Source organism: Patiria miniata, unplaced genomic scaffold (genome assembly GCF_015706575.1).
Source record: "Patiria miniata isolate m_02_andy unplaced genomic scaffold, ASM1570657v1 HiC_scaffold_7, whole genome shotgun sequence".
Classification (NCBI taxonomy): Eukaryota; Metazoa; Echinodermata; class Asteroidea; order Valvatida; family Asterinidae; genus Patiria; species Patiria miniata.
Genome location: NW_024037074.1, coordinates 17,536,658 through 17,555,845, shown reverse-complemented (window position 1 = coordinate 17,555,845; position 19,188 = coordinate 17,536,658). Strand labels below are relative to the sequence as shown.

The following is a 19,188-nucleotide window of genomic DNA, read 5'->3' as shown; positions in this document are numbered from 1 at the left end:
CCGAATGTAATAAGGTTCCTATCCATTATTGTGTAAAGTAAAAATCTGGAGAAAATCCTCCTTCACGAGTTATTAATTGATAAATGTCACCCTTTTTTCCGGCTTCGATTGGTGGATACCGAGACCCACGCCAAAACACGCCGAGTGACGCTTATGAATATGCTAATTTGCCATACGGCGCTTTGCTGAACAATGCACGTGGGTTGGGTACTTTAAAGTGTTTGACTGTAAGTGCGAATTTTCAAGTTGACCACTAATATATAACAACAGGCACGCCTAATTCCATTAATTCAACAGATACGTTAATACATTAGATATCACATGAGGTATGCGCATGATGCATTGGAAATGTTCGTGTCTAGCTGAGAAGACAATGTATATGACCATGTACAAAATGTGTCAAATAGCCTACAGTGCATGCTTTCAAAAATATGTTCTTTTTGCGTCTGGACCCGATGAAATTACTGTACCAAGCGGAAATCGGTTTAAAACTATAGTCATCAGCAACTGCAACTCTTGGCATTTTGATTGGTGAAGTTTTACCTTTGGGGTGCTGAGGTCCAATAGTTACGTGTTCGACTCGTTTGCTGGGGTACATGGGTTCGAATCCTGACGGGGAACATGGTGCTTGTTCTCTTGAGCAAGGCACTTTACCATTATTGCTTCGTCCTTTGGATGGGACGTAAAGCCGTATGTCCCGTGTGTTGTGTTACGCACGTTAAATGACCCAGTAACACTTATCGCTATAAAGAGAAGGGGTTTGCCTCAGTATTTCTGGCAGTGGCTGCATTACGCGCCGCAGCACCTTGTATGCCCTTTATAAAGGTGCTACCTATAGGTCTCACATTTCTCATAAACTTCATTTACCTGTCCTTAAAAAATTACATAATTACCAGCGCCTTGAGTACCTAATTGTCGGTAGATACGTGCGCTATATAAGACTCCAGTGTTGTTTTTATTATTATTATTATTCAAATCTTCCTTGCTTAGCTGCTCAATAAAATTGGCCTATGTCTTCTCTTGTCAACCTGATTCACACAAATAGATACAGCCTCAAAAAACCCCATGTTCAGCCTGTTGAAGTTGACCAACTTTCAATTCTCGGTAATCGACATAGGCCCATCGTCGAGTGTTCCCTCAGGTAGACGCTGATTATCGACAAGCGGTCGATTTAACCAGTTTTCTGTGTTTTTTAGTCGACTGATGTCGAGTTCTCCTCTTTTGGTCAAAATGTTGTTGCTTTCCAAAAGCCAAAATGTCGTTTGAGTTCCCTTACCCTGTCGGACATTAAAGAAAAAGCATTTAACAAATAATAAAGTTCACTAATCAGCTGAAAATGAAAAAAAAATGCTGTATAACATCAAATCCTATATGATAACTAAATGATTATCACGTGTAGATTGTCCAGCATCAAGTTTATAAACTCCTTGTATGACATCGATGTTCATTTCTGTGGTAATATGAACTGTAAAAGCGAGTGGAAACAATGCCAGTAAATACAGGATTTTCTTTAAATTCTGACATGAAACCATATTCGTCATCTTACCTTCATCTCCACAGCTCCCCTCAACTGAATTTGGAAGCACCCAAAGCTATCCAGTATGACTTTGGTGTCGGAACTAACATGTATCTTCATGGCTGAAAGAAATACAGTAATTTGATTTTGTAATTTATAAAATCTCCTGATGTAACCCAAAATAAATAATTTTTAATGTAAAGCAACCTCGAGCTTTGCTCGGCGGAGAACATGTCGTTTCTTGTTGGCAAATATGCCGTCATGAATAGCGCCATCAAGTGTCAAGTAATGCCCTTTCCGTCTACAATAAACAACGTCCCTACCTATCACATAACGTCGTTCTCCACCCCCCCCCCCCCCATCCCCCACCCCAATTATTTTCAATTTTTTTTAGGAATCTCTGGCGGTCAAATGAGCCCTTTCAAATTTGTTTTGCAACCCCCGTGTATAATATAAACAATACAATAGAGACCGTCAGAAATTGTACGCGTACGGGATACGTGATATGCGGCTCAAAAAAGTGGCCCATTTAACCACCTTTGTATGTGATAATTTCACCAGAGTTACGTAATACATTTCAATATTTTGATGTGACATGTACATTGCTCGTAGTGTGCCCGATGAAATTACAATGCAAAAAAAAAAGAATGCGACTTCTTTCCGAGCTGCATACGTATCCCGTACGCGTAACATTTCTAATGGTCCAAAATTCCTTCCCTGCGTAAACAAAGCAGCCTTATAAGAAGATGTACATGTACACCAAATACCTTCTCCGTTTGATTCCATTCGAGATGCCGTATTCACCGTATCACCAAACAGACAATAGCGAGGCATCTTGAGCCCCACCACGCCAGCTACGCACGGACCTTAGTTGTGAATTACAGACAACCAAAACAACCAACAGTTAGAAAACATTTGTTTGCCAGGATTATATCAAACTGATAGGGAAAATACAGCAGGGTAATTATGTCCTATGGTATTCAGTTTTATATATCCCACATAGCGCGCCGCGCCCTTAGTAAGGGCAGGTATTTTTCCTCATTGGTATGCATGCGTGAATAGTTTGTACTATCATTATCACTGGATTTAAATTACAAAACCTATCTTCATTGAGGGCGCTTTTTACAATGATCTATAGGCGTAACGTCATTAACCGTAAATACATGTATAAGGAAAACATAAAATGCTTAACAATGTAACAACGACTACCAACATGTGCCTGTACAGTAATAGAACACATTACGAAACAATTACACATAAAAACGGAAATAATCAAAGGAAATATCAATACAAAGTTTCTCCAATTCTTAATGAAAATTCCAATGAATGCAATTTAGTGTTAACTTACCAGTGTGTATTCCGACTCGTAGCTTCAGCTTGGTGTCGGGTTTGTGTCTTATCGTGAACAAGCCTACGGCCTGGAGTAAGGCCAGCGCCATGTTGCCGATTTCTCGCGCGTGCGCATTGCCATTGCGGACGGGAACACCAGACACGACCATGTATGCATCTCCAATGGTCTCCACCTGCAAATAAATAACACAAAACAGTAAAGGGTAAAACAGCTGTTCAGTGAGCTTTTGTCTTATTGATACCGCGAAACCAGCGTTAAGATTAGTAGAATTTATATAAGCCTCAAGTTCTTAACACATTCAAATCGTGTCACTGACAACATAACATAATAAATAGTGTATACATTTGTATAATTGTACAGGGTGACCCAAAGTAAATGCAAACCTGAAACATTTGCATTTAAAAAAAGGGATCGTTGGATTTTTATGCTATGGGTATCAGATTAAAGCTGAGAGCTTTTTCTTTTAAACACTGAAACAATCATGAAAATGCCAATTATGTAAAAGTAGTCATTTTTCATCCCGTACACAAACAAATTACCACAGTAAGGATTTTCACTGTACCTATTTGTGCATGTCCTAATCCTTACAAACAACATGGCACATAAAATGACAACGGTACAAATGGATTTGATGGAAACACCTTTTATTTTCCACCTGAACAGGTATCTCATCCTTTTTAGTCCTATTTTAAACCTTTTGGCATCATAAATATGTCAAAATATTAAAGACATTGCACAAATGAAGGATAATTGCACATATTATGCAGTAGGCTTACAGTAAAATGTTTCACTGTTTGAAGAATTTGTGTACAGGATGCAAAATGACTATTGCAAAATTGGCATTTTCTCAGCAACCCAAAGTGCTATTTTCATGATTTTTTTTCTTCAGAATTTGAAAGAAAATGCTTTCAGCGTTAATCTGATACCCAAAACATAAAAATCCACCGATCCCTTTTTTTAAGGCAAATGTTTTAGGGTTGCATGTTTTGAGTCGCCCTGTACTACAGTGCATCAATTAAGGGACCGAGTTATATTTGACAAAGGCGCTCCAACGAGTAAGTCGAACAGTGACGACTGCAACATTTTGCGTAAACGGAAAGATTTTAAAATAGACAAGGCACGGGTTATTCCATTTCACGTTGGGCTGACAAGTCTAAATCTCTAATCATAAATTCTAGAAATTCATGCTTACCTTGTACACGTCAAAATTCCCAATGATGCCATCGAAACATGTGTACAGATCGTTCAGCAACAAACCACCTAAACCATAAAAATATACACAAAGTACATTCAAAAGGCACGTAGGTTACATTGTCATCGGAATGTCTCTTTCTGAGACTACTGTTGGATGACCATCTAATGACGGACAAACTATGAAAAGTATCATGCTGATAAAATGCATATATTCAAAACATAACGAATTTCTTTTGCTTCTCTGTGTTTTAATAGTAATCGTTTGCTGTTCTTAGGTCAGCACATCTGTGGTAGGTCACTATTGAAAATGTAGACAGCAATTAAATTCATGAACAGGAAGCCAGCCTGCACGGGTCATAGATGATTTCGCACCGGTAAATCTAAGATTTTCTGTCAGAACCTCCAGTGGTAGATGCGATTTGGTATGTCACTATTCCAGGAAGGAATACATGAATGAAACAAACCTGCATAGGCGTGCTCTGTGCCGAGAGTTCAGTGAACCCTTTGATGTCACTGAAGAAGATGGTGACACTGTCGAAAGATTCGGGGTCGACTGCCTTGCCTTGCTTCAACTGATCTGCTACGGTTCTATACAATAATGAGAGGCAAGGCAATTGAAAGTTTCCACAATTAGGATTTTTGTAATGTCATTTGCAGATCGTTGTAGATCAAATGAGGCGCAACTTGGCTGGCAGGTTGCTTAGCTGACATTCTGTTTATAAGTATATTTGAAGCTGAAATATCAACTTCAAAGGCAGAACTATGTGTAAAATATTGTTTGAAATAAGTCATCATTAAACGACGGAAGAAAAAAAAGTAACAAACTCAGATCTGCACATTTTGCTTACCTTTACTGGAAAAAATAAACTTCGTTCAAATTAGTGTTTCAGTATAGCATATTTTGTCTTGACTAGAACCCAACTCTTTTATCTAGATGACATCATTTTCTGTGGTGTTGCGTATTGTGATAGATGCTCATACCAGAACGCAGAAGTAATCATACGCGTGTGACGTGTTTGGAGAACACTGGCCATAAACTTCGTTGGTTCTCACCTGGGTAAGAGCTCATAAAGCAGCGTCTCAGCTCGTTTCTTCTCCTCCAAGAAGGCTGCGGTTCTCTCCTCCACCAACTCCTCCAGATTGTTGGCGTACTGCTCCATCCGATTCAGCAGGTTGTCTAGGATACCCGTGCCTGTGTTTTTCTGTCTATACCCGGGAAATCACCAGCACGGAGATCATTAACACCAAGGGGTCATTTTCATAGAGATGCATGCTTACCTCAGATACTTGCTAAGCATAGAAACATAAGCTCAGGAAAAGTAAGTTACGTACCAGCCGAAAGATTATTGAACGATATTGCTTTAGACTGGTGCTCAGCTGAATTTTGCTTAACATATCAACTTGCTAAACGAATATTTCCTGCTTAGCACCAACATGATACTGGGGCCTGGTGAATGATATTATCTAGGATTGCGTTCACTTTGTGCTTAGCCACTGTATTAAACTCACCTGTTGATTTTGACGATGGATGCGTTCAGCGAGTTGATATTAGGTCTGTATTTAGGGTCTTCCGCCCAACACGCTTTGATCAGCTCGGAAATACTGGAGTCGACGTTCTCGGCGGTTGCTCGTTGCCGGAATGGTTGCAGGCCAGCAGGTGGCAACTTGATTTTCTTCAATATTTCTGGAAGGGGAATAAAAAAAGAAAATAGAAAGAAGGCGGTATTAAATCGGATCGTTACAAATATGACTAAACTACGAAAGCGGTGCTTAAATAGCGCTTCATAGAAATGTCTGAAAGCCGTTCACAGTTATTTTGTCCTGTTCTCTAGGCCATCAGATCAGTTTTGCAGTAGCTCTTAATAATCGCAATCTGTCCTCAGTCTACCCTAACAGGTTATCCTCCTGGCTCGAGAGAAGCAATTTTGGTAACGTGTCTCCCCCAAGAACACATACACTATATCAAACTCTGGATTCGAGCTCGCATCCCGCCACCCAGTCGGACACCATAAACATTGGACCATGCATTGTGGCGCTCTACAAGAACTGAGCTTGGATGTAAAGGTTATTGGTTGATAAATAATTGCTACTTTGTTTCACTTTCGAAATGATAGCGTATTGGCTTACCACCGACATCCATGTTCTTGGCCTCGACTTCATACGGCCCCTCCCGTGTCGCCACTTCTCTCATGACCATCCCTACACTGTAGATGTCGCCCTCTTTAGTTGGGCCTCGCTTTGGATCTCGGAGTAGCTCTGGGGCGACCCATAACAACTCTGTGTAAAACAAATGGTGGTTGGACAAAATCCCTTTTCTTACCGTCATGTTTCATTCTTAAGTGACTATCACCCAGTATTCGATGTGTGCGGTCAGACTGTTCCAACTGAACGACTACCCTGACAATCCATAATATAGGCTACCGAAAGAGAGCTCAAAAATCACAGTGTCTTCAGTTAATTGTTTTCCCCACAACATCAATATCTCAAGAACAAGACTATTACTCCTTCTCAACACCTAGAATGAGACACAAACAAAAGTTCTCCGAAGGAACAAAGTAATGGCTCGAACTGCGAGACTTACTCGTCTGCTGCGCGTGGCTTCCGCGAGGTCGCGCAGCACCCTCCCGGAAGGACAGCAAACCAAAGTCAATAAGTTTAAGGACGAATCGACTATCCACGAGGCAGTTGGAGGAGTTGAGTTGGCCGTGGACTGATAACTCACTGCGGTGAAGGTACTGCACTCCCTGGACATAAAGACCATGCAGAGACAATTTAGGGCTTTGTAAGATGGAGAGTATACAATGTGGAGAAATTGGCAGATGCATCATAATTGATTCCCCTAGCCCCAGATCTAGGAGTCTTGACATTCTCCTCATTCTACGGAGGACAAAGCAAATTGATCGCAACGTCGACTAGCAGCTACGGTTCTATCAGAATCATTTCTCTGATTGTGCCAAAGTCCCTCAAGACCAAAGTATTTGGCTTTATTAACAGATTTGTCGACTGTGGGAAAGAACCAGCAATTCTCCAATTAATACCAGCAAGTAATTTTGCAATCCACCAAAAAACAGACAAATATATCGAAGAGCCCGTATAATCCATCTGCTTGTAGAAGTCATTGCTTCTTGGGAAGTTCGGTTGTGTTTTTGAAAAAAATATGTTTTTGTAGCTCGCTTGCCAGAACCACACTTTCCTCCGTACAGCAAAATGCTACATACATTCAGTGTAGACATGGTTTTTCATCTTGTTTCACTTCCACTGCTTCCTGTCTCCAAATGAAAGCAATAATGAGAGTTTTGGGATTCGTAAAGCACCGAAAATCAAAGCAACGCAGACTTTTTGCCTACCTTGATGACGTCACTGATAAGGGAATACTTGAAGAGCCAATCAAGTTTGATGGAATCGTTCTGAAGTATGTCCTGAAATGGAACAGAGGCGAATACGAAGAGCGGACATGATATTCTTTAACAAATCTTCACCAAACGTTTCATCAATAAAGAAGGATAATGTATCGATTACTATCAATTTGGAATTACTGTTCTTGGGGGACACGTCGACAGTTTTCAGCCCCTAATTTTAGATTTAGGGTTACATCATACGTACCATCAGACTTCCTTTGGGGCAATACTCGTTGACGATGGCCACGTTAGGAACGTCGATGCACAATCCGATAAATCTCGCGAGATTGGGATGCTCCAAATCCCGCACCTAATGTAATATTTTTTAGGAACCACAGAGAAAACAGTTTAATTTCCTAAACAAACAAAAAAAGACTATAGTAAGATTTTGATGCTGCGGTAAAGTATTACAGATTTGCGGCAATACCACGTGAACAACTTTTGTTGAGGGTGAAATTGTGCTTCTGTGAAGATTCTGTAGGTAAAAGTATTACAAATAGGAGCATATAACAAGTTTTTCATCTAAACCAAATGCGACTGGTTTGCACACAATGTAATGGTAGCACACACAAACTAGCGGACTTCTTTTTATAAGTTCTAAGCTGGTATCTGGAAGAAAACCAGCCTAATCTTTGCACTGGGTGTTAGCCTAGACAGCGCCCTCTTCCGATCGCAGACTGAGTCCACACATGAATCGTTGTATTCTTACGGTTTTCAGCTCTATCAGCAGGCTCTTAGTAAGATCCACTTGGTCCGCGGCGAGCCTCTTCACAGCAACAGTGCGACCCTAACATAAATGGGGGGAAACGAATGACAGTTGGCCTATGTGTTATTCATGTCTCCTGACAGACTACACTCGTTATAAGACTGGCGTATCAAAGTCGCGCCGAGCCAACTATAACCATAGGTGGCAACCTCACATATCAACCCAAATTCATTTGGGTTAGCGACAGGTGAACTTTACGGAATATAATTTTCCCATTTCCAGTCGATCTTTCGACGTAATCACTCCTTATCGGTTCTAAAATAATTCTAATTGTCGGAATAGTTCGGCGCGACTGTGGAACGCCAGTCCAAGACGCTTGCGTACAACTTTAAATTTAAAAGCATTTTGCATAATAATTATGCAGGTTCTACTATTACTATCACGCCACGTAAAATGATGTTATCTTATTCAACTGCATTTTCAACTCTGTGTTTTTCATAGGTTGACATTAACATCCATTAAGAATCGTTAAGAATTGACGGTTAAGGATTGACAGACATAAGTCTGTAACATGCAAACATTTACTCTGCAAAATTCCATTGTTCATTATAAAAATAGATGTTATCAAATCGATCCAACTAACCTGATAGAATGCAGTTTTTGTGAAAATCTGCTTCCCTTCATCTGTTTTAAGAGAGGCACTACCCTGTGCGGTAATGGGCAAAAACATTTTTATCATGTCAATTACAAAACGGAGCATGTTATTTGTATAAAACTATACAATTATGTCGGAGGTCATGTCATTTCATTCACATGTCATATTTATTGATTTTGTTATTTTGCTATGTACCAGATTTCTTTTATTTATGGAATAAATGTCTTGACTTGACTTGACTTGACTTGACTTGACTTGACTTGACTTGACTTGACTTGACTTGACTTGACTTGACTTGACTTGACTTGACTTGACTTGACTTGACTTGACTTGACTTGACTTGACTTGACTTGACTTGACTTGACTTGACTTGACTTGACTTGACTTGACTTGACTTGACTTGACTTGACTTGACTTGACTTGACTTGACTTGACTTGACTTGACTTGACTTGACTTGACTTGACTTGACTTGACTTGACTTGACTTGACTTGACTTGACTTGACTTGACTTGACTTGACTTGACCTGACCTGATCAGCGAATGCCCTGTCTACAATGGAATTATAACTCTATGGAATGTTTCCTCAATTAATATTTTTTTGTCAATTGACTCGAATTACCAGAGAAAAGGCTGAGCTTCCCCGTCCACGGGCGTGGTCGTCTTGGATCTGTAGCTCCTCCCACTTTATTTGCCACGCCCTGCTTTGGATTTCGGCATCCCTTTTGACCTTTCTGAATTTTCAAATGAGATTGCTACATTTTACGAACACGGGTGTACTGCTTAATTAATTGGCTTTGAAGACACAATATGGTTGTGGAACAACAAAAATCCAATTTGTTTTCAAGCCATCGAAAATTTCTTCCAAAATGTACAGACTTCTCAGGACAGTTTTACTATTGCCATCTTTCTACAACATGGCAGAAGTTAACACTTTTTTTTTGTACAAAAAATGAAATATTACTTTGCTTTCACTCAACACCCTTAGACCTACGGTTCCGAAATAATTGTTTAAAGACATATATTCATTTCAGCGAACTCTTGGAGGCTCTTTATTTCAAGTTGTCATCACGCTGTCGTCCCACTAAATCCCACATAATCTTCCTTTCTTTTCAAACCATCGGCTATTATTTCTTTATGACCTTTTTGTGTGGGAAGGGGGGTTGAAAGCTAAATTTTTGATGTCAGCAAAATTTCCAAGAAAAAAAATAGTTCGACTGGAATTGGATTGACTCAGATCAGATTGAAACAAATGTCATCATGTCTCGAGGTATCCCAAGGCCTACCTGTCAAGTAGCAGGGCATTTTTTTTCAACGTGATTTTTCTAAAGGGTCTTTTTTATGGCGTGGACATCATTCGCAGATTTAAATCGCCTGCCGAAAACCTCATCCCAAAACTTAAGCCCATTCTGTCAATTTGTCTTTCGTTCACAAGATTGACTATAAACCCTCTGCGCTTCCGGATAAACATACATGAGATGGAAAGGAGCGATGAAGGTCGAGCGTGACGTACTAAATCTATGGACCGAGATCCATATAGTTTCACTCCGAATTCAACCTTTTTCCCCCTTTCAATTCGCCCAAAACATCTATGCCAAATACCAAAGTCTTCATGACATCATCTTACCTGTATATCGCCAGAATTAGAATTGCACCGACGATAAGAAGACAACTCGAAACAATAATGGTTATCGTCAAGGTTGAATCTTGTGTAAGATGTGGAGAAAAAAAACATCGTTAAGGACTAAATATAAACATTGAAAAAGGGTTTCTCGGATGTAATACTCGGCCTAATGGACTCGTTGTGGGTCCACCGTCAAGGGTAGGCCTATATAACACACCAGAATGTCAATATCAAGCTTCCTACGTCGAATGTGAAATCCCTGAGCCTTTTACCACAGATTAACTCATGTTTTCATTTCATGGATCCGGAACATAACGGCTAGGCTCGTACCTTGTGTCCGACAGGCAGGATTCTCGTTATCAAAGCCACAGAACGGAGTGTCAGACGGGGGGTCGGTAGCCCCTCCTGGCCAGGCGATATCACCCACAAATTCCAACTCACCCGTCGCACCGTGAAAATTTGCCACAACCTGAACAGATAAGAGGCAAATAGAAATAAACAAAAACAAAGACCAAATACACCAGCAGGAGACCAAAAAAAAATACAAATTTAATTATGTTAAGAAATGACACGAACGTTCTTGATTAACCAAAGACACCAAAAATGTAAACAAACCTATCACAAATCCTGAAAATAATTTGTGTGAGACAACGGCTTTGTTTAGCATATTTTGTTTAAGTAACTCTAAAAAGCGGTAGTTGGAATACTCAAGCATACTGGAAGCTTTCATCTCAGCCCTAGAAAACCCTGCTACATTTCAAAAATGTGATTATTGTGAAATGACCTATAAACAATATAATATCACCTTTGCTTGAAATCTAACACACGATGAATTAAAGAGGCATGGCACATATAAACACTGGTCTATAACCTAAATTGCACTGATCTCGAGATTAACTCTCAATTATTGTACTAAAGCCCCGCAATGTCGTTAAAACAGAATATAGTTAAGGCCTACGTTTGTCGATTTTTTTTTATCAGTTTTTTTTCATTTCTGAATTTGTTTTAGCTATAATCTATTTTCATTTGAATTTCTTTTGCAATTGTTTTTATTGGATGCCTGAGCATTTGGAAGCTTTGATAAAATAGATTTGAAATTCTATTTTTCGAACTATTTAATCTTATAGGCTCTATTATTCATTTGCTATCCCGGCCTCAGTTGTATCCAAAGTGGATGTCAATGATTGAATTCTGGAGGAATTAAACGAAAATAATCCAATGGATTGAAATGAGATTACCGATTAAAATTTATATGTACAGTTTTAACTTTGCAGACATTACCATGGAAACTCGAAGTAATGCCAGTGCTTCCTGGTGACATCCTTGGATAAAGATTACAGATAGGAAATGATCACATAGGTCTGAATTACTGGGACAGTATATTAATGAATTTTAAATTTTTGCTGCGGGAGGGTTTAAGTCTCTGACTCGTGCATATCAAGGAGAATCCGACCCCGGCTTTGAGGAAGGATTTTGTTGCTCCATTGGGCACGATTATGGAAATTTCTTCTTGCACATAGGCAGTTTATCTTGGTTTCGTGGAAAGACTAGAAACCCCTGGCATATAGACCGGAATGATATGAGTCTACGCTGATCTAGCCTTTTCAAAAGCCATCGTTACTCTGACAGAGCGGCGAAGCAGTAGGGCGCATTGAAAGGAGACTTGTTTGCCGACGCCGTCTACACTACACCTGTTCCGTGTAGTCTCCGCTCAATTCGCCTTTGTTGCTTTGTCCCTCGATCAAAATGTGCAACATCGCGATGGCCTTGTAGATAGAAAGACTAAAATTGATAGTGTAAAAAAGGAGGAGACTCTCAATCTGTTTGTCTACTGAGGCGTTCGCCTGTTTGTCTTCTTCTTTTACATAGAAAAGAGTAATATTATTGTTTCTGTTCCAAACATTTTTAATTATTTGGAGGGGAACATTTGAGTTTTGTTTCCTAAAAATTTAAGAAAAAAATGTTTAAAATCATTAGGGCTTTAACTTCCAAATGGCATTGGAAAATTCGTAAAAGGAGCCATAATTCTGAAATTCTTATGAGCCGGTTAAAAATTCTTCATAAAGTAATGGTAATGTTTTTGCATTTAATGATAACATGTTGTGGTAGGCTACACTACATTTTAGCAAATTGTTAAATTATGAACGTTATTTATTACAAATTTTTATTTCAATTGTTGACAGGGACACATGCCAAAAGTCCTTTCTAACAGAGCTATGAAACAGGGCCAGGGTGAAACACCCATCAAACTGCTTACCGCAAAATCCCCGCTCTTAGCGTCTGTCATGTCCCAAAGAGAGTAATCGCCGTCACGGTCCCCGTTGGGATTCAAGGAGACATTGCCAAAGATACCTAGAAAGAGACAGCAACGATTAGAATTTAGTTGTCGTTATAATTGTTGACCTCTGAAAAACAGTTTGTCCTTAAATGTGTACTTGAAAGCATTGTCGATAGAATTCGGTCGTTATCATTAATCTTGGGAATCCAACGAATGTATAATGCAGTTAAACAGGCTGGCACAGTATGCCTAGATGAATGTGGCATAAGAAGTTTTCAACGGAAGGTCCTGAAAAAAACTTAGGGCCTTTAAAAATGTTATCTCTCTTCGTCCTTACCCTCGAATGTCCTGTTCCACATTTTCCTGGTGAGCGTGTAGCCGTCGGACAAGTTACCACTCTCGCCCAAAGTCTCGTTGACGGCGAGAGAAAACAAGATGATGACGTCATGGAAGGCACTTGTAAAGAAGTTGAACTGCATTGAAGAAGATTTAGAATCAGACGCTTTGTAGCGAATTTCCATGTTTTATCGTCACACTCCAGAAATAAAATCACAAACGCAGATCCGTTTTTGTCAGATTTGTGGTTGGCACAACGTCATGCTGCTTACGCAGTGATTGTTTTTCACAACTTATTTCTTCACAGAAAAAAAATCACTTTTCTTACCTAATTTTGTCGAATATTAGCATTATGAAACAGAGAGATAGAATCTAAAAAAAAAAAACCTGCAAGACAGAATTGTGGCTTACGTCATCTCCAGGTGGGCTCGTCCAATTGAAATCGTGCTTACGGCGCAACTCCAAGTTCGCTTGGAACTCTTTAAACTCTTCGGTGGTTGGTTCAAATAAGCGAAACGTCATGAGAGCCTCGAATGCCAGTTTGGCTTCGGCATCAAATTCATCTCCCTGTGTGCAGAAACATTTAAAGGCCAATCCCTGAAAATTATCACACAGTAATCAAGTCTTAAAATATTTTAAAGACTTGGAGAAATGAACTTCTGTCCTTTGCTCGTCCCACCGACACATCCAACTCTAATTTCTTTAATCTCTCATCGAATACATTTTGTCCTCATTTTATAGCACGTGACCTGGGATCAGCATTGCTGATTAAGGTGATGATTGCATTGCACGTTAAGGTGGTGATCTATCCACAATACTTTGCGACGCTCCGTTTCCTTCAACGAGATAGGGATAAGTGGTCGCCAGCGCTCTCTAGTTGGGCGGCGAGGACTAGCGAAGTTTTCCTTTTATCAATATTTTTTTATTTTCCATAAAACAACAGTTGTAACAGGTCTCTGCCTTTGCAAAGAAACATCATGGTTTTCTTTTTTTTTTACAGCAAAAGAAATTCAATCCACTGCCTGAAGTTGCAGCCCCAGGCTGCAGAACCAATATTTCCCCTCACCCCACCATTTTCCCGGCAGATCATTAAAGATCGTTAGCCAATCAATCATACCCACGCCCAGGACGAGTCCCCAAAGCGCCACTTGTTGTTGACCATGTAGATGGAGAAGAAGACAAACTCTCCGTTGATGTATCCTGCCTTGTACGCCTTGATCATGATATCCCGGACCACGCCCACCGGAGCAATCACGAATATAACTGTTCGGAGAAAAACAAGGAAAATCATCTTCTTTTTGATTCAATTTTCAAACAAACAAAAATGGAATAACACCGTTCTGAACACAGAGGACGAAACCATGGCAACGGTATAACACCTAGTAACCTAGTGCACTATCCGTTTAACTTTTATAGTACGGAAGACAATTTGTGCCAATGGGTAAATGGTGCACAATTTCTTTGAGGCAGAGTAGCTTTTTATGAGCAATCTCGCGACCCCAGAATCTATTAAACGTGTGTTAATAACAACTTGATTATTTTCAACTTCTATTGTTGAGATATATTCTATCATTAATATTATTCTCATAAATCATTACAGAAGAAAATACCCTCTATTTAGTTTACTTATTTAGGATCATGTAGGTTTGTTAAAATTAATAAAAGTTTTTCAATAAACTTCACTTCAAGGGTTCGGATTTTCTTTAGTCAGGTGCTCTGGGTAACATATCCAAAACATTGCTATCTAAATTCCAAACAGTGAAATTAGGGACTAGACGTTTTAGAGTGAACATCACTCTCATTTTAGATGGAAATAGTCTGAACAAAAACCACTTCTGATCAGTCGAAGCTCGAGTAAAAACTCGATCGTTTGGATTGAAGGAATTTCACTATAAAACGTCTAGTCCCTATAGTTTCCGACTGTGGGAGTGAATCTTCACTCGAATGGAGTGAATTTTCAATCTTTGGAATTTAGAGAGTGACTTTCATTGGTCAGTGGGATCACAGTCATGGAGGAAGTGTTTGGGTTTGTTGGTAACTGAGAGAGCGTACAATAATGTGGTATATTCCTGCAACGTGTCTAGTTTCTGTTTTTTGGAAATGAAAGTTGGTCACGAAAGTGAAATATGTCTTGATATTAATGTTGCCAAAAAAAACCTTAAAGCAATCTGTGAACGCCATGGCTGGAACTGTCTTAAAGACCTCCGAACCACCTTCATACAGGTGCGAGGCACCTTGGGTGACTCGGCAGCTAAGGAGCTTCCCTTTAAAGCCCGGTTCATACTCGGCGCGAAAGCGAAAGCGAACGAGAAGTTGTGACGTCGTGGCAAGTATTCGTGCTGCGAATTCGTAAAAGTTGAACATATTTCAACTCGGGCAAATTTCGCAGCGAACGTTTCATGACGTCAAATTCGCTTCGCATTCGCATGAAGTATGAACCGGGCTTAATGAATAATGGTATATGTATGCGAAACCAATAGTGGGGAATTGGGAGATACTGGTCTCTATATGAACTATTTTCTTTCAGAAAGCCTTACCACTATAGCGATCCAGGCATTATAGGAAAAATGTGCTCTCAATAATATTTTTGCCCTGCCATGATAACCCCGGAATAATTTATTGCAGGTCTCATTCAACAGACTTAATAACCTTCACAGAATCAGTTACCACGATGTAGCTGATCAAACATAAGACTCGTTCATCACCAAGAGAATCCATTATGTGCAATGTTGCTATTCATACCCCTCCCCATTCGTTAATCTTGTCTCGTTTAAATTAAAACCACAGTGAAGATTCAGAACGATCCTGACAATGCTGCATGAATACAAGGCCAGCACTGTACATGTATACTCATGATCAGGTAAATATATATTCTCGCGCTTGATTGGAAAAAGCTCAGATACACAGATTATGATTCTGCAATTCCGACCTTTCTTCTGCAGCTTTTTTTTCAGTTAACAATATGGCTGAACCGAAAATCGGCGCTTTTTATGGAATCTCCCCCTTTTTTAATTCAAGTCATAATCATTTAACGGAATAGTCATATTTAGAAATCATTTTCATAGAACATATGATTTATGGTTTTTTTTGGAATTCAACTGTGATCAAAATTTGTCATATTAGGCCCGCTTTGTAAGTTGCATTATCGAGAAAGTTCTGTTTGGAAAGTTTCACCCATGTGAGTCTTTCGAGGCATTCACTTCTGTTTCATGTACTGTTTCGACGGTCTTGTGTGTTTCTCCCACAATGTTAACTCTATGCAGAGAGCAGGTTTGCACAGTGCTCAAATTGCCCATTGAGATTAACCCATTGTGTCATAGTCTATTAGCCATTATTTTAGCCAATATTTAAATCACAAACTATTTAAAATTGCACATTACTAGGGTAATAGGTGCACCATCAAGTCGAATTCACGTTTTCAAGATTCTAACTCCTAAGCAATATTCCCTGTATATCCAATTTATTTAGTTGTTGAATAGAAATCAATCATTCGAATCTATCTTGAGAGTATTTTTTCGAGTTGATTCTCGTTTATTTCCAAACATCCCTTTCTTAATTGCAAAAGAAGTTAATCTTTAATGAATAATTAGGCGGACCAACCACCCTAAGGCCACACCACCCCACACGTTAACCGTGATGACATACAAAGAAAGCTGGCTATTTACACAATTGCTCCACAAAAATATCAGGGTTTTTTTTAATAATTCAAAAAAAACTTACTTCTTCCTCTGCGCACTGCAGCATCCAAGGCGTCTTGTGTTGATGCTTGCAAGCCCAGAATGACCGGGTTCACATAGATCTCTGCCTCCTCAAGTCTGCTCCGGATGCTGCCCGTCAGGATCGCCCACAGCCCGATATCCTCCCAGATGATGGAACATCGAGCCCAAGACCACCTGTTGAACAAGGCAACTACAAATTGCCCAAGTGCACCCAAGTGAAATGCGGTCCGAGTCAGGGTCTTGTACTGTGCCTTGTTGTCAAGACCTGCAGATGTCGCAGCACCGGATAACACCGGAACGTTCCAGTAAGCTGCCAGGTCAGCTACCGCCGCGCACTGGAAGCTACATCCCGGACCCAGGAACACTCCCACCCCTCGCTGGTGGAACATATTGGAGGCCACTCCGGGAGCGATCATGGAGGACGGAGTGCATCTGGCTCCCGTGGACTGGAACTCGTAGGTGAGGGTAAAGTTCAGGTAGGCACCGGTGTCCACCCGACGTCTGACCGTCTCCAGGGCGATATCCACGGCGGGCTGGACGCGGAATCGGTCGAAGCTTTCCGCGCCTCCGGTCTCAAGCAAAAGACCCATGTGAATGTTCGGTGGGGCAGCTTGTTGTCCCCCAACGTGGAAAAATTGTGAATTCATAACCACGACAACCACAAACAAAACATCACTATAAACGCTCAAAGTTGGCATTCTGGTTTATCCTAAACAAGTTGGGTTTTTTTGGATAGTGTCGATCGCTTTGCAAATCATTCGACGCCAATCGATGAAGTGAGGACAGCGAGAATTTGTTTCGCATTTTTGTATACCTTCACATTGTCCAGTAGAAAACTGCGCATGCTTCATTCTGGAAGGGGTAATGTTAATTTTTGGAGGCATGGAAATTTGACATTGATGTAACAAGATGCAGCATGTTGCCATCTCTGTCCCATGACGGTCTTTCTGTTTTGATCGATCTTCTAATTGCGTGGTTTCCTGTGCGACTTAGTGGCGGCTCTATCAAAATGTCCATATAGAGGAGGGGGGATGGTCCTCAAACGGGGGCGTCTTTTTGAGCCAGCAAGCAATAAGTACAGGTATATCGACATAAGCGATGATAGCTACTCTTTCATTAGATTCTCCGCCCTAGGCACCGGCACCAAATTCTTGTTGATGCTATTAAAGTACAAAGCACTGTACAAATCAAGCCAGGCCAAACTGGTTAAGGTCCTAGCTCTAAAAGCCTGTTGGCACCAAGTGCCAACTGTGCCTATTGGATAATCCGGGCCTGGTGTCATTTTACGGAGGGGGAAGAGGGGGTTCAGCGGCCCAAGTGGGGTGGGGGCGGCCTCCCCACCCCGCCCCCTCTAAATCCGCAACTGGCATTATTCATACTGCGTGAATTCAAGACTTTAAAAGGGCTGAAGTCGTCAAATTGCTTCGACAGCACTTAAAACAACTCTGAGCGAATCTTGTGACTCTTTGGGGCGGGGTGGGATGGCCTGCCCAATGCCCTTCCTTGAGAAAACAAATTTAAAGAATTGGCCCGACAAAAAGGTATTTAATTGGCTATTATTTTGGTAAGTTGGTGTGATTCAGTTCAGATGAGTCGCTTCATATTCCGCTCCAAAATAGCTGACAGGTTTATTTCACAAATTAGTTTTCAATTTTAGGATCTATGTGGTTCTATGCAAAGTCTTGAGCTCGACCTTTATGATTGAGTCTTTCTTCAGCTTGAAAACCCACTTTACCTTAAATAATTTATAAAATAATGTAATGCGTTAAAAAAAAACTTGAAATGTACCCTCACTACATGAAATCTGTTTTTAAAAACTTGGATTAAATATTTGCTGAATGATCGGATTCGAACTGGTCAGCCGACCCCGGCAATCTCAGTAGTTGAGTAGTTAAGACCTACCTCTGCACTGGTAATCTGGAAATCATGAGTTCCAGTCCCAACCGAGTAATCTAGCTTTCAGAAAAAAACTGAGTATACACTGTGAGCGACAAATCCAAATTGTTAATAAAATAATACATCTCCTTAACAAAAACAAATCCACCAAAGGCCACTTAATTTACGTTTCACACAACCATTTCGTCGTTATGGTTAAATATGATTACGCCCAATTAACTTTCCCGGCATGAGACACCTGTACACCCAGTACCCATGGAGATAACGCAGCTACTTATTGCATCAACTTCCTTGATTTCGACACAAAAGCAGGTGAAACTGATAAAAGTTGCGTCCTTCCCGGGCAATTTGTACAAAAGGAATTGAGAAAAATTACTCAAGCCGAAGCCCCCAAGCCCCCATGACATGAGCCCACGTGACATGAGCGGGGTAGCAATTATGCATCCTTGGGCAGAAGTCGCCGGACCGTGCTGAGTCAGACAGCCCAGAAGACCGTCGCAGAATGTCCAGTTTTCCC

The 19,188-nt window shown here is 40.4% G+C and overlaps 2 protein-coding genes across 2 annotated transcripts; both read right to left on the bottom strand.

Moving 5' to 3' along the window:
- Positions 1-949: 949 nt before the first annotated feature.
- On the bottom strand, positions 950-13,617 carry LOC119745871 (atrial natriuretic peptide receptor 1-like). Its single transcript, XM_038222521.1, has 20 exons — positions 13,468-13,617; positions 13,058-13,193; positions 12,700-12,794; positions 10,773-10,911; positions 10,446-10,524; positions 9,441-9,552; positions 8,809-8,871; positions 8,169-8,246; positions 7,665-7,769; positions 7,409-7,480; positions 6,643-6,805; positions 6,189-6,338; positions 5,571-5,745; positions 5,115-5,267; positions 4,522-4,649; positions 4,060-4,127; positions 2,865-3,039; positions 2,284-2,382; positions 1,547-1,638; positions 950-1,277 (listed from the first exon to the last, which is right to left on the bottom strand). Exons 1-20 carry the CDS (start codon positions 13,576-13,578, stop codon positions 1,095-1,097), a joined length of 2,376 nt encoding a protein of 791 aa, XP_038078449.1. The 5' UTR covers positions 13,579-13,617; the 3' UTR covers positions 950-1,094.
- Positions 13,618-14,167: 550 nt separating this feature from the next.
- Positions 14,168-17,473, bottom strand: LOC119745002 (atrial natriuretic peptide receptor 3-like). Its single transcript, XM_038221227.1, has 2 exons — positions 16,777-17,473; positions 14,168-14,319 (listed from the first exon to the last, which is right to left on the bottom strand). The coding sequence occupies exons 1-2, from the start codon at positions 17,471-17,473 to the stop codon at positions 14,168-14,170; spliced, it is 849 nt and encodes a 282-aa protein (XP_038077155.1).
- Between the last annotated feature and the right edge of the window lie 1,715 nt (positions 17,474-19,188).

Bases quoted from the DNA above. Each gene is read 5' to 3' on its own strand.
- LOC119745002 (XM_038221227.1), bottom strand. From the start codon at position 17,473: ATGCCAACTTTGAGCGTTTATAGTGATGTTTTGTTTGTGGTTGTCGTG. The intron at 14,320-16,776 runs GTAAGTTTTTTT...TTCTCCGAACAG, and splicing joins TGCAGTGCGCAGAGGAAGAA to TTATATTCGTGATTGCTCCG.
- LOC119745871 (XM_038222521.1), bottom strand. From the start codon at position 13,578: ATGACGTTTCGCTTATTTGAACCAACCACCGAAGAGTTTAAAGAGTTC. The intron at 5,268-5,570 runs GTGAGTTTAATA...TCCCGGGTATAG, and splicing joins TCCATCGTCAAAATCAACAG to ACAGAAAAACACAGGCACGG. The intron at 4,128-4,521 runs GTTTCATTCATG...TTTATGGTTTAG, and splicing joins GAGCACGCCTATGCAGGTTT to GTGGTTTGTTGCTGAACGAT.